The sequence below is a fragment of the Melospiza melodia genome, chromosome 5, assembly GCF_035770615.1.
Source record: "Melospiza melodia melodia isolate bMelMel2 chromosome 5, bMelMel2.pri, whole genome shotgun sequence".
NCBI lineage: Eukaryota > Metazoa > Chordata > Aves > Passeriformes > Passerellidae > Melospiza > Melospiza melodia.
Genome location: NC_086198.1, coordinates 25,366,541 through 25,387,951, shown reverse-complemented (window position 1 = coordinate 25,387,951; position 21,411 = coordinate 25,366,541). Strand labels below are relative to the sequence as shown.

The following is a 21,411-nucleotide window of genomic DNA, read 5'->3' as shown; positions in this document are numbered from 1 at the left end:
TCAGTACACCATTATGCTCAAACATACTCAAAGATTTAGACAGATGGAAGTGTGCCTTTGCTGCTGCTCCTCTGCAGTGACCTTATTGTTACATCAGCCTGTCTCTGGTTTCCTGGCCATGCCTGGAAAGTTGTGTGTATTCTTCTGGAAGGATCTGGAATTAGCTGTTCCTTCACTGCTCTTACTCTTGGTAGGGGGCCACTAGCTAATGTCAAGTGGAAATGCTGAATGGAGCGGGGGACAAAGCCCAAACACGTTTCTGTGTTGGTTTGAGTGAGATCACCAAAGCTTCCCACTTTCAGCAGATTCTAGCAAGACTGTTCCCAAGTGTTAGCTGTCCAGGGTCCTGCAGAAACCAGCATTGCTTTCTGGGGAGAAGTGTGACCCCACAAGGAGTGTGCTCTCCTGCCTTGATAAGGCTCCTTTCAGATAGGAAATCTCACACATTCCTGGGTGTCCTGCTCACCACTTGGTAACAGTCAGACAAAGAGACCTGGCCCCACCTGTCACCCCTTATTTGCCTTCCTCCTATGACTATTTTCCACATGGATCCTCCAAAAATCCCACTAGAACAGCTCTGGATTTCTGCTTGGCAATGTGGGAAGCTATTCCAATCCAGCCTGCCTACGGCAGACACACATTCCTCTCATTCCTGTAGCAGGGAAACTCTCTTTTCTTTACATAGTGAAAAGAAGCCAAACTGAGGGACTAATTACCACTTGTGTTAATTCTTGCTACTGCCTGTCAGAATGAGGGGTTGATGGCTCTCTTGGCTATCCAGAGCCGGGGCTGTGTGGCAGAGCAGCTTCACCTGGCACCAGCAGGAGTTCAGGAGTGCTTGTGGAGAGTCCTGCTCCCACACAGGGTGAGCACACACATCACTAAGGGCAGCAGAGGTACAGCTGCAGCTGTGGGCAGCATTTGAAGGCCCCTCTGCACTCCCACACCTGGCAGAGCTCCCCTTGCTCCCAGTCTAACACTGAAGGGTTTCTCTTTTGCAGGGTTGTTTTGGTGGGGGGGGTTAGCACTGTATAGTTCCCATTTTTTTGTTATTAACGTTTTCCATTGCTGCCTCCTGCAGAGATTAATGGCAATCCAAGGCCATGGGTGACAGAAGTTTCTCTTGTAACTCCTGTTGCATCTAAGATCAGGCATACATTAATATTTACTTTCTGACAGTGTGACGGTGCATCAGAGCTCAGCCACAGCAGGTCACAGTCTCTGTATAATCCTTGTGGTTAGCAGAGCTGTTCAGCTCCCTCATGCAGGGTTTATGGGTTTGGATGTGTATTTCACACTTGGAAGAAAGTTGTAAAAGTAACATTTCAGCTCACTTATATCCCAGAGTGGCTTTGACTTGGAAAAGCAGCTACAGACTGTCCAGAGAATAAGAGTGGCCATGGTGGCTCAAACTACAGGTCTGTTTAGCCAATATTACATCCTCTAATGTTTAGTCAATATTGTGGTTCCTCCACATCTATTGCATTTCTAGCATTTATGTAAAACAGCTTTGGTTCCTCTCTTTGCAGCATCATTGGACAGCTGTTGAAATGTCTTCCTAGTTTCCCATCTCTCTTTGATTACTTATACTCTGCTGGCTTATCCTTCTCTGGAAGGCTGTTTGCCTCAGGCCCCAGCATGGTCACCCCCCAAATGCAGGCATGTTTGCACCTGAAACCTTTGCCCATTCCTCAGCTGAAAAGTCATTCACAAATTCCTTGCATTTAAGTGACATCAATTTCATTCTTCCTCACTGAGCAACTTGATTTAGCTGAGGATGTTCCTGACCATGCCAAGGGGGCTGGACTAGATGATCTCTGATTGTCCATTTTAACCCACACTGTTCTACAGCTCTGTGAGTTATTAAAGACATAAACATAACGCACATCCTGTGTGTTACAATTCTGTTATAATTCAGGCAAAGTCATATCTATGTGTACAGGCTTCCATTAGTCTGCAAGTGCAAGCAATTATGACAGATCTTAAGTCTTTGACCGCATTCCATCTTCTCTATCAGGGATTTGTTCCAACTTTGCATTTTAAAAAATCCATACATTTATTTAAAAAAAAACCTTAAAATATTTTAACTCTATGATGTTTAAGGCATCATAATTTTTCCAAACAGGATGGTATTTGCCTGGAAAGCAACTCAATGCTTACTGTGTTTTAATTTAATAACCTCTTTTAAAAATTGGATCTGAATAAAAATATTTAATTTTGTGGGGGTTATTTGTTGTACCTGTCCAAATTTAAAAGAGAAATTAAAATACAAGCAAACTGACAGGACACATAAAACCAGACAGCCACCTTTAATTTTCCCATAGCCAGCTATGGAATTACCTATTAATACTGGCTATAAAAAGGAGATGTAGTGCTGTCAAACAACCATACAAATACCAGCGAAAATGACAGCCTCAGTGCCATGCCCAGCTGCAAATACCACTGCACAAAAATGCACAGAAAACCAAATTCCAGTGGTCCTGCTGCCCACATGGTGGGTTTTATTCACTGCCTGTATACTAGAATCCCAGTAAATGAGACAGCTAATCAGACAATCCTAGGAAGCAAGAACAGTAAGAAAAGCCCCTATGCAGCTTTAACACTGTCCAAAGGTACTCTGGACATGACTCAAGCTGACCTTAATGTGTGCTCCACCACTTAAAAATGTCACAAAATGTTTTGAAAATTCAGCAGCTCAGAAATCAAAGTACTTGGTACTTTTCAATAGTTGAAACTGAAGGAATTGACCTAATTTTTAATAAGTTTCATAAAGAATCTTCTACAAAAGAAATTAGTGCACTGTCTGCTCTGCAGTAAATTGCACAATCAAATGCCCATTTGTCACAAAGTATTTATGAAATTTTGTGAGCCTGTATGAGAACAAAGGTAACATGATGAAAAACTCTCTTGCTGGGGAATTCAGTGTGTTCCTTAGAATGCAGACCTACAAAAGCTATTCTATTCTGCTGGGGAGAGAGGAGTCTGAGAAATGCAAAACACAACTGACAGACACAATTTGGAGATAATTAGCAGATTGACTTTCCATCATCAGCTAATTTTATTACCAGTTAAATTGTTTGCTTCTCATTGTATTTCACCACCCATGCATCTCTAATAACAAATAGCCTTAATAATTACAAACAATACCTGCTGTGATATGAATAGGGTGATGTGAACAACAAAATTACTATAATCAATCATCAGCAGCATGTTGCTTAAATTTGCAGAAACAGTGGAAATTCCAAGGAACCACGGCGGCACCAACCTCCCTTATCTGATGACAAAAATGTTGCAGATGAGCTGAGAAGTGTAACAGCACCTGCTCCTGTGAACTGAGCATGGCTGCAGTGCATTACACCACCTAGACCAGATGGCAGTTTTGGTACCCATGTAGCAATAAGAAGAGTTTGCTAGGAAAAATTCACATTTTAGTGTGTGTGGGTGTGCTAGCTTTGTGCATGATTTATAGAGACAGGCAGATTATCTTAAAACTTTCTGAGGTCTTTCCTTGACAATAAACAGTGAACAAATACAGCTGTCCCTTGTCTGTGATCAGACAGTGGCCATGCTGTTGTCTCCCTTGGTTGCAGCTGCCCTGTCCGAGTGTTCCCAGGATCACTTTGAGAAAACAAGGATAGAGACATCACCATGCCAGCAACCACAGCCTTTGCAGGGCTGAAGTTTGCCTACTTCTGCTTCACTGAGCTGCCAGCAGGAAAAGCAGGATGCTGAAATGACTGGAAGCTATTGCTTTCTGCTTTTATTTGGAAAAAAGGGCTGTGTGATTTATTGTGCTAACATTGCACTCGAGTGATTCCTGGGCATGATGGCAGAAAAGCAAAGCACACCAAGGAAACCCCAGTAAAACTAAGCTGGGCCACAAGATCAAGAGAGAAAGCATCTGAAGTGATTACTTACTGTGCTTGCCTGCCCTGTAATAAATGGCAGCTGCTGAGAGCTGCAATCTGCACCACCAGCCCTCTTGAAGGATTGCAGCTCTCAGCAGCATCCTGGGGCAAGCAGGGCCACAGCATCTCTTCTCATGGCCCCTCTCAGAAGGCCCTCCTTGGCTGCAGGCCAAGAGATGCTGTGACACACTAAGTGCCAGCCCAGTCACCCGGGTCTATTTTCCAGGGCTCGTGCAGAGCCCAGCTCTGGCCAGGCCCCTCCAGGTACCCCTCAGCTGACACCAGACTGAGCACAGCAGGGCTCACAAGGGCCAGGCTGCCAATTGTGTGCTGCTCCCACCTCTTGCTAAGTCTTTAGGGCACAGGCTGACCTTGGGAGGGCACTTTCTGCATCGAGGATCATTCAGCTAGGCTGTGTTTTCCTGGTAGAAGGACCTTTGAAAGGTGTATCAGCATATTTGAAGAGCAGGAGCAGATCTTGAGCTAGATCCATGTTTTTGTGGGAAGTTAGTGGAAAGAGTAGATCCAGTGTTCAGTAAAATCTCAGCAGAGTACTGAAATGGATGTTGGTTTTAATGGCTCCAGAGCTGGGGATAAATACCTTTTCTTTGTCAGCTTTTTTCTCTGAATATTCTCTCTGATTTGTTTCACTTGTAAGCTTTCCAGGGAAGATCTTTGGCCATGTGTTTTACAAAGGCACCTTGAACTCTAGTTGCTATGGGGACACAAAAAAGCACTTTCTTAATGGCATGTGGAATTTGAAAAATTAGCTATTTGATCATAAGCATCCATTTCTTTCCTCTGGTTTTTGCAGTGCTTGAATTCATCAAGCTACAAGCACAGTGCTGGCTGGGGGAGAGCAGGCAGTGATCTGGCTGAGCTGGTGTCTCCAGACACACTGGCCAAGTGCTAAGGACAGGCTCTGGCCCAGAGCAGGACAGCATGCCCTTCCCACAGACTACTGAGCAAGTGAAGCCCAGCCCAGTGAATATCTGGCTAAATGCTTCTGCTTTACCTGTTCATTTCATTGTTCCCATTGGCCTTCAGTGTTTAAAATCTGTGAATACCTATTTTTTCTTCATAAAGCCATGTGCCAGTCACCCTGGCAGCTCCACTGAAGCCTCACAGAGACTGGTCCAGAAGGTTTCTCAGAGCATACCCAATGTCTCTATAGCACAATGCACATAACTCCTGCACCCATTCCCCTTAAAAAAAAGGCCAGAATTTTGCCTTTCTTTCCCAAAATGATAGCCTTGTCCATATGTTGGTTCCTGGGAGCAGTTCAGCTGCTGTGACTGTGCCCAGATGTGAAGCTCCAGCCTGTGGGACTCTGCACTGCACCTTGAGTCACAAATTTACTTAAATGCATTTTCATTTAAAAAATTTCTATAAATGCCTGAGCTTGTTGAGGAATCTAAAACCCCCCCATGCCTTCTTTTTTTTTTTCCTCCACTGAAAAAAATTTAAAGTCTCATACTTCAGCTATATTCTGATCAGGCAATAATGGACACATTTCTTAAGAGTCAGCATAGTTTTCCTTAATGGAGATTGATTCTTATTAGTAGTAAACAAAATATTATTTGTCATTTGGATGTCAATTTATGTCACTGAGATTAACCTTTCAATATTCCTTCTGAAACAGTTTGCAAATGAAAGCAACTGTGGAATTTCAGATGAGCAAAAAACATCAGGGAAAAAAAAAAACAACCAAGCATGCAACATTTAGATGCATATGTTAATATTTTTCTGCATTGTTTTTCCTTTGCACTTCCAAAAAATCAAGGAGAAAAGGGAAAAGCCAGCCCTGTGCATTTCCATTTTCCATGTAGCCTCCTGCAGAAAGCATAATTAATTTTGATCTTTCTGAGTGAATTTGCATTTAAATTAATGTGCGTGGGCAAAGGAAGGGAAAGGGAATGAGGCTCACCTTCTATTCCATTAATAACAGCCACAGACCAGAATACAAAGAAACAAGAAAATAGGTGCTCTGACAAGCCTGGAGCTGGAAGGAACTTTCCTGTGGGGGGCTGCCCTTCATCAGAGCAGGGAGGTGAGGAGGAGCTGAGCAGGGACAGCACGAGGCAGTGGCACTGCAGGGCTGTCCTCACTGTGACAAACTCACACGCTGCAGGGTGGCAGGGGCTGGCCAGAGCAGCTGGGCTCTGCCCAGTGGGTTTGGGCAGTCCTTGGGCCAGGGAGGGCTGTGTCTGTCACCTGTGCACTGTGACAGAGCTGGGTTTGCTTCATCGTCACAGACAGTCATGTTCTGGCTCTGAAATGCCAGCCCCAGTTAAAAGAGAGATGAGTAATGTATGCCGAGTGAGGATCTGTATTCTGGTAGTTGTGTTTGCCTTTGAGTCTCCCATCTCTACAAGTCTGGAAAGGGTAACAAAGATAATTGTTCAGGTATCAGGGACTCTGAGTATCTGAGCAGGATTCTTTTCCTAAATATAAGCTCTATCAATGAAGCCTTCACATCAACCTGAGAAACTGCACATTAAGAAACACACATTTACCCAACTAAGTATGTGTTTCAGGGCTGAAAAAGATCCTTCTCTATCTTCTTGCCCAGAATTTGGCATGGGATTTCTAAAAAACACAGCTTAATATTTGGTGGTTTATGGAATCACTCGCTATCTCAACCCATAAATGCTCAACTATCTCTGCTGGTGTGGAGCTGCCAGCCCAGACAAGGTTTTCACTGGCAGCAAAGCAGAGCATTTAAACACAGGTATCTGTCCATCCTTGTGGCCTCAGGAAACAGAGGCAGTCAGCTATTAAGGCCTGTCTTAAAATGTTCCTTTTAAAACCTTTGTTCCTGCTCATCCCATGCCAGGTTCTGGGGGAACAAACAGTGCTGTGCCTTGCAGTGTTGTGGATATGCTGTGCTTCAGGGCACTGATAACACTGTTATCACTGCTCCCTCCCTGCACAAAGCTCTGGTGTGGCTGCTGCTGCAATCAGCACTGCTGCTGAGTGCATGTAGGTAGCAGCTCTCCACAGAGCTGCAAGAGGGACAGAGAGCAGGGAACTGGTGAGGTCAGTGTTTCAACCAGTGCTGTTTGCACGCTGCCTGAATGCATTTCAGTGCCAACAAAGGCTACAGCAGGACTGTGCCCCTGCTGGTTTTATGTTCCAGCATCAGAAAGTACACAGTGGTCCAGCAATCACAGCTGATACAGGAAAGATGGCTCAAAATCTCATTTGTGCCTTCCCTGCTGATGTACTGGGAAGAATCCTACCCCAGGCTCTAGCTGTTTCTTTAAAAGCATTCCACAGTCAATTAGCTAATAAAGTATGCTAATTAAGTATAATTTTCTTTCAATATTGACTGTCCAAGGGATATTGCTCTCTCCAGCCACGGAGCTAATCAGGATGCTTTCCCTTACTGACCCCCAAAGCAATGTGGGTTTTGTATCTAATGGCCACACCAATGCCATCAACAATTAACTGAGCACATTTGAATTGACACGATTTCGTCCTGAGAACAAATTAACTTCTCATAAATTCATTGGTAAATTCACCACACTGAAAATTAATCCCCTCTAAGAACAGGGCTAAACCGTAATTTCTTCAGGAGCAATGAGAAAAAGGCAGCAGAGATCTGCCCTGCTCTGGCAGCAGATCAGACGCTAGCATGGGAGCCAGAGGCTGTCATGTTCTACTGTCCTTCCTGGGAGAAGCTCATTAGGGCTGGTTTAATTTCCCCATCCCACCACTTTATTTAGGCTGTGGAAAGGCTTTTGTGCCTCAGAAGCACTGCTGTGAAGCTTGAGGGGATCTTATCACTCTCTACAACTCCCTGAAAGAGGTGGTAGGAAGGTGGGGGTCAGGCTCTTCCCCAAGGCAGCCAGTGCCAAGATGAGAGGACATATCCTCAAGCTGAGCCTGGGGAGGTTCAGGCTGGACATCAGGAGGAATTCCTTCATGGAAAGTGTTCTAAACATTGCAATGGACTGCCCAGGAAGGTGGAGGAGTCACCATCCCTGGAGGTGCTCAAGAAACAACAGAACATGGCACTCAGTGCTGTGGTCTAGCTGACAAGGTGGTGATCAGTCAAAGGTTGGATGCAATGACCTCAGAGGCCTTTCCCAGCCTAAAAGTTGATCAGCAAAGTACTTTTCCACAGCTTTACAGACACAGCCCATAAGGGATTTGATTGTGGTGACACTGCTTGGTGAGTTTTCATTCTCATATCTGAGGGATGATGTCTCATCCCAATATATATGGCAAACACTTCATGGCCTCTGAGCACCTCTGCTGCCTCCCCTCTGTAAATGGGACAGACAGAGCTCATCCAGGCTGTTTGTGCACTCTGAACTTGAAGTCTAATGGCAGAACATTAAAAAAAATATTGCCTTCCATTAGTATGTATTTAAACCAGAGCAACATACATTGTTCCAGTACAACTCACACATCATTTGCTTCAGCAGTGAGAAATTTTCAACAGCAAATATATTCAATATCATTGCGATTGGGGACAATTTAGAAAGAGGCAAAACTCTGCTACATTATTTTTCCTGTGAATCATTTGTTCACCTTCTTGTCTTTGATGCATTGCTTTCATTAACTTGAAACAGTTGCAAATACCAAATTTTGTTTGAAAGCTTTCTTATTTTGGTTGTTCTTAGGGTTGCTTTCCCACCATGCACAAATAAGAAAATAAAGACAGAAATGGGCTACCAATATGAGAGAGTGCTTGTGTATAAACAAACACAAAACAAGCCACTATCACAGGGTGAGATCTTCCACATGAGGTTCTGAACAGCCCCCCTTGCTCTTGTGCTCACCTGACCGTACCCCTGGAATTGCAGCTGCTTGCTACAGCACAGCTCTTGGCCCCACAGAAGGGAAGGGCTGCAAAAGCACATCCAGGGGATCCATGAGGAAGAGAAGACCTGGGGGAAAGTCTGAACTTAGAAGCTGAAGCTGCTGCCTCTTCTCTAGCCTGCCTAGCAGAGATGACACCACAGGACTTGTCATTTATTTCTCTTGTTCTCACAGGTTTTTCAGGGAGGTAGGTTCCTCTCACTCTGGTGAGGAGATTCACTTCCTCCCCTGTTATCCAGTGCCTGCCTTTCACAAGAATTCCTGGGACATTTCATGAACATCCATTCCAAGCAGCTCTTTGTAAAGCCACGTGCCAGCTTAGGTGTTCAAAAGTGCAGGGACTCCTGTGAAAAACCTGATGTAGATGCAGAGCACATCCACAGCCTCAGGTGACCCTGACCCTGCCTTAACCAACAGACATCTCTCTTATTAATGGACATGAGATTCTTTTCACACTGATGAAGGCCCATTGGGACTTTTAGCATCCTGAGTTCCTTGAACGAACATAAAGCCCACGAGTCTGCTGGTGAACACCAGGTTAACACTGGAAACGAGTTTGTTCTTCAGACAAAAAACATTAATATCTGAGTTTAAATTGGTGTAGGAGCAGTTTTAAACCCAAAACTACTTTGGCATCTTCTGTTAACAGTTGGGTAGGCTTTAATTCCTCAAGACTGGATATTCCTGGGGTCTGGATTACTTCCATAGGGCCTCCTACTATAATTTTTCAGTTGCACCATAGACACTAATATAAGACACATTGTAAATAATAACAGGCAATTCTGGTAAACAAATTTGGATGTTTTTCATCTAGATCTGTCAATTAAATCTACTGTAAAATCAAGAAAAGCAAAGAATGTAGCTATGAAATTTCCTTCCCTTAATGAGGCATTTAAATAGCATCTCACATTTGTTCTCCAATTGTTTACATAGGATGTCATTTGTGATGCATTGTTGGAGCCCTGTAAATCTCAGCTGGGAACAATATCCCAGAGAGCAGGGGGGACAGTTCTGCTTCAAGCTACATCTCAATAGATTTTCTGCCTTTTCTTTTATTATGTTACTCATCTGAAATGATATCTGTAATCTTGCTAATGAAATGCAATAACATCAGATGCAGCAGCTGTCAAAAAAAACCAAGAGAAATAATGTGAATTTTCATTAAACTTCTTGATTTGATCTTCACTTTTTCCATTGCTGATTATTGCTGGTTTTCTGAAGGTCATCTAATTTCTATAAAGCTTTAATGAATCCTGGCTTTTGTGTTTTAGACACCTTACTCCCTCTGGTTCAATAGGTCATTAAACATATATTTAAGTCTTTCTTTGTCCCAAGTGTTTCTTATGGGATCACAGCCAAAAGAGACAAAAGATCCCAAGGTGGAAGAAAGGCAGGTTAATTATTCTTATTTTATAGATGAGAAAATGAAGCTTAAAAGGAAAAAAGTGTATAGCACACAACTCACCCCTGTCAATAGCATAACTCCTATTGGTCAAGTCTTAAAGACCTAAGTCTTAAACATCACATTTATTTCAGTGCTAATCAGGAGACTTCAAAAGTCCCAGGGGACTTTCTGGCTTTTATGATTCTCTTTTGAAGACCAGAATGCTTTAAACATCTGTCTCTGAAAGTCTTATGTAAAGTTCCCTGTGCCCTGCTTCTAAATCAGCTTGGTGAGCCAAACCTCCACCATAGTTTCCAAATTAAATAATAAAATATTTTTGCAACTGTGTATGTATTTCAGAAAGCAAAACCTCATGGGTACCTGATCAGATGCTTTTCAGACTGCTGCACTATCTCTTCCTTCACAACTTATAGTGAGGTTCAAGTGCTCAGCAGAGAAATGAGCTTGCAGATGCCTGGTCTGGTGCTCACTCTCACTGTGGTTATCTCAGCAGCCCAGCTAGAAATGTCCAAATGCAAAATCTGGGCCTTGGCAGTGACCATAGACATGAGTTGGGCTTGAATGGGAGGCTTATGACCACAGCTCAGGATGCACAATAGTGTCTGTGAAATGCACAGAACCTTCTGGAGGGCATATGCCATGGGCTCCATGCATTGTCTGTCCCTTTTGGAACAATTCCAGAATAATTTTCTCTGAAATTCCAACACAGAATGGGGTGTTGGGTGTGTGGTGCCTGAGTATAAGGTAAACCTTCATTCACTCTGAAGATTAAAATCATGAGGTTAACTCAGTTTGGCTTCTCCTTTCTTTTAACAGTGTTAGGTCAATGATGCCATTCTCATTTCCTGACTGGCTGTTGCAAAGAAGTGAAAAAAATTCCCATTCAATTCAATTATTTTGACAGCCAAGCCATCAATTCAGGTCACATGAATCTGTATCAGCAGACAGACTCCTGTATTTTGTATGGAGAGATTTGCACAGATATGTCACAAATAAGCTGAGAGGAGGTCGTCCTCCTGATGCTTCTCCCTGCACAGGATAGAAATTAAACTGCTGGACAGGCTGGTTTTGTGACTAAAACCCCATCCTGAGGCAAGAACTCTGATAATGCTGCACAGGCAGGAAGCAATTTACTCATGGCTGAGATCTCTGATTGTGAGCTGGGAAGGAAGAGGGTAGCAACCAGTTTGAGTTTTGTGGCAGGAGCTGTTACTTACTTTGTGCTTAGAGCTGGGGAGCAAAAAGTAAAGAATTCCAGAAGATATAAGCCTCACAGTAGCAGAAACAAGAAATTCAAGGAGTTTCTAATAAACTGGGTTGTATTGACAGGTATAGAGAAGTAAAAAGATCTTAGAATTGTGTCATTTGAGGGATACTGAAATTCATCAGGAGCTGCCATCCTATTGATCTCTGCTGTGTGACTAAGACAAAAGAAAAATAAATTATAAATATAGGATGAAATAAATACCGTGTTTCCTCCTAACCTAGTAATTTCCATTTACAAAGTCAACCCAGATGAATGAGCAATTTACACTGATGAAATCACTGTCCTTCTTAGGGCCCATTTGTAATAACTGCCCATCCCCAGCCATTTGCCTTCGTTGTGTGGTTTCCAGTTGAGCTGTTATGAATGCAGAGAGGGGAGAATTTATGGAGAACAATACCTGGATGTGACTGCCAACCCAATGTGCTCTGAGAATCCATACTGGGGATGTAATGCTGGGCCTCTGAGCTCTGCAATCAGACACTGCACAGCAGGACATTGTCTGTCCTCTGGAAAACTCCTTCATATATGGATTCCGGGCTAGTGTGAGCTACTTAGGACACAATCAGGGAGGAAGGAGTTTGAGATCTGATAAAAGCTATAGACTTTGTAGCTGCCTTTCTGTCCAGGGAGTGCGTCCAGCTCAAGGCGACTCATGGTGGGATCAGATCATTGCCCTCTTTCAAGCATTTTGACTTTCTCAAAGCCTGATCTCCTAATATAGGACAGAAGAAAGATCCCTGTGGAAGGCTCTGTGCCCTAGATATAACTTATTTGGGTCTCTTTGGTTTGTGAAACACATGGCTGATTGACAGGCCAAGACTATGAAGTCAACTTTGCTGAGCCATAAATAGCATCATTCAGCTTCTCTGAGTCCCCAGCAGATGTATTCATCAGGCACATGAGTCTCTCCAGGCATCAAAATTGACAGATTTCATTAACTTTCTGCAACCTGAGAATCCAGCTGTAATAGACAGCGTGGAGGAATCAGAGGAAGTGCAGGTTCTCAGCAAGACTGTGTTATCAGACAGTCCTGATTACACAGAGCCGCCAGGCAAGGACTGGCTTAGCAGTCACTGCTCTCCCTGATACTGCTCTTAATGACTAATCCCCACAGCATCCTCCCTCACCTCTCTGAGCCTGGCAGTTTAACATCACAGCCAGCCTCCAGAAGGGAATTACGGGATGCAGTACAGCCATCCTTTCCAGCAACAGCTCTGCATCTCTCTCTTGTGTGTCAGCTCAAGCCTGGCAAAATCCAGTTATTTCTGGTGCCCTTGCTATTGAAATCCTGCTGCTAGGTGCACCTGACTGCTCAGGTGTCATGAAAACCAGGAAAGTTGCTCATTCAGGGCATGAAAACCCTTAGCAGCCTTTTTAGAAAGGAGGAAAGAAAGAGGACTTCCTCCACTAAATAATTGTTTTTACTACTTCTTGTGCCTTGACCTGTGCTCACAAAGCCTGCCTTGTGATTTTTAAGTAATGAGGGATTCTCCTCCTTGCTCTTCACCCTGTCAGCTCGACTTCCCCTGTTCTGTGTTGTGAAGATGTGTTTCAGGGTTCTAGGTGAACAGGGACCTGTTGATTTTAAAACGCTGCTCTCCCTGCTGAGCACTGCCTGAACACTACTGATGGGTGATGGGATCTGCAGGGCTTCCAGTTCTCCTGTGGCTTCTGGGAAACATGCAGGATGAGAGCAGTAGGCAAAACCTGGCAGATGACTCCTAACACACTGCCCTACTGTAAGGAGGAGGCTGGAAGAGAGATTGGTCCCCTCATGAAGAATGATTTACACTTTTTCCTTGTCCTCTCTCTAGAGAAAAGCAACAGAGAATATAGCAGCAGCATTCCAGGGAACATGGCTCCCAGGATCACTACAGAAATACCTGTAAGGAGCAGTTATAAGATGGTATAGCAGGGTTCTAAAGTTTCATATTGTTCAGAAATTATGCTGTTTATTCTTGAGTGCCATCTACCGACAATTCCTGTCTTTATGATTTGCTTTCATTGATATTGCTTATTTTAAATGCCCTATATAACTTCTGTTAGCATAGATGTTCCTTATTCCCTGAGCACTATATTTCCCTCTGAGGACCAGGATGCCCTTGGCATGATGTTTTCTCTTGGACTTCTCTATTTCCTTCCACCCATCACCAGGCTTCCTCCTTTCCCTGCCTGCTCCTCCTGCCTAGAGGGCCATTTCTGGCCTTCCCATGCTCACCCTTCTGGCTTCAAAATGTATCTGCAGCTGTGCTGTCCCCCTTGAGCAGGAGCTTGCTTCTATCAGTGTGTTACAGCACTGCTGAGATCTTATTTCCCCATTTCCTTTCAGTCCTTCCTCTTCTTTCAAGAGCTTTTTCAGCAACTTTCATGCAGTGACCTTGAAAATATTTAATGATCACTGACACCACTATATTATAGTGTTCTAGGAGTATTTTATTTTAGTTATGTGATACTTGAATTAGCATTATTATTACAGTTTTTCATTTTCTATCTGTAAGATTTCCTCCCCCAGCAGTCCAATACATTTTGAAAAGATAAAAATAAATTAAAGGTGAAAAGTTATTGCCAAGGACAAGAGCTCAGGAAGTTTAGCCTACAAAATATTTCTTCCTCCATCAAAAACATAATCTGTATAGATAAAGAAAATGCCAGGTAGCTAACTCATTATAAGCAACTGAGAAAATGGGTCAAGAGACTTTTTTCTTATACACTCAGTTTTTGGCTTGGTTCCATCTCTGCCAGCTAGCCAAAGGAATGAGGAAAATTCTAGTAAAGTCTCCTAGTGCATGGCACCGTGCCTCAGACAGCTCAGCACCGTGGCCAGTGATACCCTGACACAGCTGCCACTCAATTTCAGCCAGAAAACATCAAGCTGTAAAAGTGTAGACATTTCTCCACAACAGGCTTATGCTGTGGAACTCCTTCCCAGAGGATTTTGCTGAGGTCAAAAACTGTAAGTAGGTTTAAAAAGGATTAGACAGATCCATGGTGGGCAGGTGTGATGTTTGCTATTAAGCATGACAGCCTGGCTCTAACATCTGTTCCAGAAAGCTCCGTCCTGTGGAGCTGATGGCTGCAGGGGGCTGCAGCAGGAAATCTGCTGTGCTGGGCTGACCCCAGAGGCTGCTGCCCATCCCTCCCATGGGCAGTGGCTACAGCAGCTGGGGGATGATTAAAAACAGCTTCAGTCTGGACAGAGCCTTTGAATTCCCATGAAAATAGAACTTTGTCTTAAATGGTTATTCTCCACTGACATCCCTGAATCTCCAGCAATAAAACTGGGATTGTGCCCCTGAACTCAACACCACAAAAAGCACAAGGTTAGGCCTTTATGGGGCTCTTTCAGAAGAGACAGTTTTGCTGAAATGAGGGCTGAGGAGTATTTCAGTATTTATTCCTGGACTTCTAAATCCATATTCTACCTTTTGTGTAAACACACATCCAAACTAATATTTGACTAACTTAGAAACTGCTTATCAGTAAGATGGCAAGTGCCACTTGCATCCCATTTCTTTTATTTTAATGACTAACAGCTTGTGCTGCAATTCATAATTCAGTCTCTTTCCTCCTTTCTTGAATCAGGCAGGAAAACCTGATCAGTGACAGAGATGACTCTTGTGAAATTGCTGCACAGGGGTTCCTCTCACTGAAGGGCTGACAAGATACCAGCTGAGGAGAAAGCTTAATTGCATGGGTGATCAAATGAGAATGTACAAGGCCAGGGAGACTGCAAGGGGGTGTGCGTAGGAGAGTGTTTTAATGAGAGATTATAGGGGAACATGTGAGTCTGGCACACACAAAGTGACAGAAATGAATGCATGAGCCAGTACAAAATAGCATGCTAACCAAAGGCAGCCACAGATCAGCTTCAGCCCCTTCTCAGCCCTTGCCTAAGAGAACTGCATTCTATTAGCTGTCATCCCACTAACCACACAAAGAGAAAAAAGTGAAGGTTTGATCTTTGCAACTGGGAAAGGAGGAGTGGGGGGGGGGAACCTCATGAGACAACAACATCCAGGCTGAACTGGAAAAGAGAGATCAAAGCAATGAGCTGAACTGAGAAGGGACACAGGACACTGATACAGTGTACTCCCAGGAATGGGATGAACTGACGTAAAAAATGAGAATTTAAAAAGCATTGAAGGCACTTGCCAGCCCTTCCATGTGCTGTAACACACTGCACAGACAGAGGTTTGGTTCATGATGTATGCTGTGCTTTCTTCTATGCTTATTGTCTTACTTTATACTCAGCTGCACTTACATCAATGGAGGCACTAGAGGAGTAAGATGCCTCTTAATATCAAAACAGGTGCCATTAAAATGGCTTATGCACAATCTCACATCATTTTAGCACAAATCCATTAAAAACCTCATTACAGTTATATTGGCATAAACCTCTGTGCCAGTGTTCTCCCACTGATTTAAACTGCATCAATATAAACCCAGTTTCAATTGATTTAAGAGATTCTAGGCAGAAGTGCACTGCATTTGACAAACTAATGGGAGGACATACTCTTATTGAAATATTAAAACTTCTGCACTCGATCTTTTCATATTCAGCGGTGTGGCTTTTGAACTTTTGCCATTTTGTATTTTACAGGCCCTTACAGGGAGGGAAAATAAGTAACTTTGGAGCAGTCAGGTTAACAGCCTTTCACTTCATCAGCTGAACCCGTGTGCAACCACAGATGCCTTAAGCTTTAGTGTTTTATAAAGTTATAAGGACACAGGAGAAGCATAATGCTTTTTCTACTTACCCTACTCTGAACTCAAGCATATTAGTGGCTGACAACCCTTTTTTATTTTTTTTCCTGTAAAAGGCATCTAGCCTTTAGTTGAGCACACCCCTTTTTTTGTAGAAATAATGAAAGCTCAGTATCTAAGATGCCACCCACTGGACCAGGTTGCTCAGTGCCCCATTCAACCTGGATTTCAACCCTTCCAGGGACAAGACCTCCACAGCTCCTCTGGGCAGCCTGTGCCAGAGCTTTGCCTCCCTCACCAGAAAGAATTTCTTCTGTATATCTAACCTAAATCCAGATGTTATTTAATCACTCTGAGCTCATGTTCCCCACTACAGCAGCTTTCTGGTCCACATGGTCAGTGTATGACCACCATGAAGCAGTCTATTGTTACTCAAGTTTATCTAATATAACACTGGGAGAAGAAATGCAGTACTGGCCTTGAAATGACACTATGTAATGTTAAAAACAAGATAAAAACTACTGCCCCTCATGCGTTGGCAGTGATAAATTATGCAGTTCTCTCCTTCCAGTCTCTCCCATCTGCAACAGCTACAATAGAACCTTAGTTCAAAAACAGTCCTTATTGAGCTCTGGAGCTGTCAGGCCACTCTCAGCTTTTGTGTGAGATTCCTGAAAAATAAATTTGACAATTTCTCTAAGCAAAATGCCTCTAACCATGTCTCCAGCCTGGTAACCATAGTACTTACATGCTTTGTGGAATTTGTGTTTCACATCAAGAACGGTAGATGCTGGAGGTACCTGGAAAAGAAAGCAAAATGCATGCAGATTAATTCTTCTTCCTTCTTTACTTTGGGGTCCTTCTCCACCCCTCCAATGAAGAGATGCTTAAATTTGTCTGCAAGTCCTTCAGGCTAAAATGAAAAAAAAAACAGCAAATTTGTTTTCACATGTTGGTATGTCATTAAGGATTGTCCAAATTTGAATTATACATCAACTGGACCACCTCTGCTTGGTCGATGGAGGGGTAAAATCACAAGGGTCAAGAGGGAAAGCTGCTGGCCCTGCTTGATGCAGTAATTGCCCCCTAGATCAAACCAGTGGGAAAACTTGAAGGGGGTTTAGCTTTAATGTTAGGTTCAAGCATGCTGAGGTCCATGTCCTAGGGACATGAAAGGGTTCTCTGGAGGGGGCAGTAGCAAAAGTGGTAGGTTCTGTCCTTTCTGCCTGAAATGAGTTTGCTTCTGCATGCTTTTGTTCATGTGCACTGAAGCAATTTCAGTATCACAGTTTTAGAGGGCAGTCTGGAGGCTTTTTAAGCTCTATTTTAGTATATATATTGATTTCTTAATATACTTTGGTACAAATTACCTGAGAAACACGTTTAGAATTTACTAGAGCAAAATACTTGGATTTGCCTTTGTTCACAAGGAAAGGCAGTGGGACTCCTGAGGAAGTAGCATGGTGAGCTACTTATTAGTGGATTGTGACAATAACCATGCAAACAAGTGGAGAAGAATATAAGAAATTCTCCTAGTAGAGATCATTTAGCACCTTAATATAGGCTGTTTTGTTGAAAAGACAGAGTTTGGAGAATTACTGATGCAACAAAATAAAATTGCTGACTCTAAAGCAACAAATCAGTGCAGAAAGAAAAGTTTACTTTTATGTATTTTGACACCCCACACAAATATACAGTGTGTGTGCTTTTAGTACTTATGAGTAACCCAACTTGCTTCCAGTAATATGAACAGGCAGAAACCTCAATACAGATGTCAGTGATCTAAAGATGTAAAATGACACCTGTGCTAAAAGGTGCTTTACTTTTAGTAAAGTACAGATCTTTTCTAAGTTTTATCTTGGGTTTAGGTGAGAACACTTTATTTTCCACATTTACAGAAGGTTTTACTGGGCATTTACAGAAACTGCTGTAAATGAAACTCCACTTAAACCCTATCTTTTCTCTTTGATGTGGCTGCTAAGCAATGCCAGCTCCACCCAAATCAAGGCCTAGACTCCTTGAAACCAAGGATTATCCTTTTTCCCTGTCCCCAACACCCATATTGATCCAAACCATGCTGAACTGTATTAGGCCAGGCGAGAGTCACTGCCCTTGGAGACCCTTTTCTTCCTAGCTACAGGAAATAATAGAAGAAGCCATTTTATCTTTCTTTGTTTAAAAAGGAAAGAAAATATTTTATCTGTAATTTTTGCACTTGGCACTTGAGCCATGCAACACCCAGTAGAACAGCACATCTCTCATAGTCTCTCTGTATTTTTCCTATCAGGTGTGCAACATCTGTGGACTTGGGGGAGTTATGTTCTCTAAAAATGTCTGAAATGGCTTTCTCACACTTTGTAATCTCACACCTGTGAGGCCTGGAGCCCAGAATCCACCAGGTATGGGTGCAAGCTGTTAGCTGGCAGCCCCGATTCAGCATACAAGCCTGCAGACCCAAATCTGTCATGTGTCCTAGCATGGGCAGATGTGCAGGTACACAGGGCTGGCACTGCCAGCTGAAGGACAGGGGGGATGGTTTTTTCCGCTCTGATGGAGGATGAGCTGGCTCTCTAAATGCAGCATAAGCCACATTGCTGCAGGGCCTGCATCCCTACAGATCAGCACCTCACTGTGACAGGTTCTGGGATAGAGTAGCTAGGGCCAAGCCATTCTCTGGAGAGCTGATCAACCCATTTAGGCAAGGAAAGCTGAAAAACTGTAAAGCTTAGCTTTACACGCTTAAAGAGCAGTGCTTGCTCAAAACAGAGCCAGGTCTCCATCTCCAGCTCTCCTGAGTATGTTTTGACTTCAGGGCAGAGCTGCCCTCAATCTGTTCAAAATGTCTAGCCAGGCCCTTGTTAGCAGCTCTACCTTTACATCCCTCTCCCTTTTTTCATCCTGAGACAATCAGTCCTTTCTCCACTCTAAATCCTGCTATGGCAGCAATGGGGCTCACATCACCTAACTTCAGCTATATTAAAAATTAATCCAAGCTCATGTTTTAGGTCCACTTGTGGCACCACCTACATGCCTCAGGTGTTTAGAAGGTACCGAGAGCCTGCAGTGTCCTGCTGCAGCCCAGGATTGGGTGAGTGTGCCCCTGGAGGGTGATGAGCAGCACCACACAGCATTCCCAGCTGCAAGGGCCGTGCCCTGCACATCCCTGAGCGAGGCAGAGCTCATTAGCAGGACCCTGCTGTGCCTGGCCACATCCAAACTGCTTTGGGCCAGAGCTGCTTTAAGCCCTGCCAGCCCATGGGCAGAGATGTGCTGGGCTGGAGAGTCATGGTCTGGCAGTTCTGCTCGGCTCCACACAGGCTGCAGGGATACTGGGAAGGCATGGAGCTCACATCCAGCCAGGAGGGCAGCAGGACACTTGTTTTATATGCACCAGCTGCCTTCCAAAGGACCCTTCCACTCAAGACAAACTACATAGGTTGCCAGCTGAAGAATAACACAAATACTTTCCCCCTTCAGAATGGGCTGTGACACAGAAGAATCGCAGTGTCCTTTCCCAGGCAGAATAATGAGGTTATAGCCACAAAAGAATGAAACACATTTTTTTATGATCTTGATAATTCTGTGTCCTTTTCTAAAGACCTCATAAAACAACCAGTGAAGTTATAGTTTCCAATATTGATCAAGGAGAAGATGGATGCTGAGACACCAGCTTACTACTAAGAGTGTCCTCTTCGTAGACCATTAATTATCTTTTGTTCTTTTCATTGTACATCAATACAAGGTAAGGGGTTGTAAGGACTGGGAAAGCATCTGTTCTTATTACCCTTTGTGCTAACTGAATAAAACATCCTGGAATATTTCACTGTAATTATTAGTCTTACTCTCCTTTCATTCTTTTGAATAACGTCTGAAAGTGTTATAACCCTTTCTTTCCTCTATTTCAGCACTTTACAAATATGCAAAGGCAAAGCAGAGTGGGAGACCACCCTTAGTTTGTTCAAAGCAGGATGGATTTCTGCTCTTATTTGGTATGTATCTTCTACAATCTGATGGTCAAGCCAGCTTTTCCCTACAACTTCTTCACTTGTAGTCTAATACCTGATTTAAAGTGTAGACAACTTTCCAGTAAGTGACTATCCTGTGTAAGGTTCAAGACTACTTTCTTTAAAAAAAAATGTTATGAATAAATGCATATTTTACAGCTGTGGATTGCAGTCATTGCACTTTTCATTCAGAAAAATATTATTTCAAAATGTCAGATCCTGGTTTTCCTGTACTTTCACAGCCAGAAAACTTTTACTTTTCCATTTCAAGCAAATGGAAGTAAACTTTTCATTTACAGGAATTCCAGAATTAAAGGACCTTCTGGGTCATCCATACTAGTTCTATTCTTCCTTCAGACACCAATGCACAAAGCACCACATTTCTTTTTAAGATTTAAAATACCATGTTAGTATTTTATACTAGGACTGAAGAGCACTAAGTGGAAGATATTAAGGGAACTTAATACTGCCTTTTGTGAGTGCAAGGTAATCAGATAGTTATCCACTTTCATACCAATTTCACATTTGTAAGTCAAGGAGCTATACCAAGTCAGGTGGTCTGTATGTAATTGCCTCACACAGTTCTTGCACTAAAGGATTATTGTAGGGGTCAGAGGTCAGCAGAATATCAATAAGAATTTGAGTAATACAATTTCAGCAAATAAATAATCTTTCATTCAACATTTCTCCCTGAATACCTTTTTCTCTTTGGGACATGTCAGAACCACTGCACTGCTGAGTCACCTACTTTGTAACAGGCATTTTCCATAATTGCAGAAATTCAGAAATTCTCCCACTCCAGTTGCTCATTAACCACTGCCCCATCTTCAGCCAGAGTAAATTTGTTCAAAAGGGTGACATCAGTCTATTGCAGCTGAGGATCTGGCTGCAAGACAGATAACCAGCTAATGGGAAAGCCAGGTAATTTCCAAATTCAGCACTCAACAAATACTTCATCATTACTGCTTTTGCACCCTGTCCTTGCTTTGGGACCATGCTGTATTATAAAAAACCAGCAGCATTCCACAGAAAGTTAATTAGAAAAACACCTGTTCTAGCTGATCTGTGTGCTTTGTGAATTTGACTTCTAGATCAGATTTGCTCCTTCTTATTGTCAGTTTTCAAAGCCAGAATTAAAAATTGGGCACTGTTTTGTTTTAACCTTTCCCAGAGTGTCCCACACAGCTCTCTTGGTGAACCAGTGTGCTGGTCATGCCCAAGGAGATATAAATAAATGAGCTCACCATGGGCATGACGTAGAGGTACCTACATAGAGACAAGTGCTGTCAGCAG

General features: G+C 43.1%; 1 protein-coding gene across 2 annotated transcripts in view; it reads right to left on the bottom strand.

The window, feature by feature from the left end:
• TECRL (trans-2,3-enoyl-CoA reductase like) overlaps window positions 1–21,411 on the bottom strand; it is a 58,775-nt gene that overhangs the window by 28,275 nt on the left and 9,089 nt on the right. For both annotated transcript variants that reach the window (XM_063156640.1, XM_063156639.1), the window contains exon 2: window positions 16,863–16,914. In XM_063156640.1, the coding sequence (XP_063012710.1) occupies window positions 16,863–16,914 (52 nt within the window). The remainder of the gene's footprint in view (window positions 1–16,862; window positions 16,915–21,411) is intronic.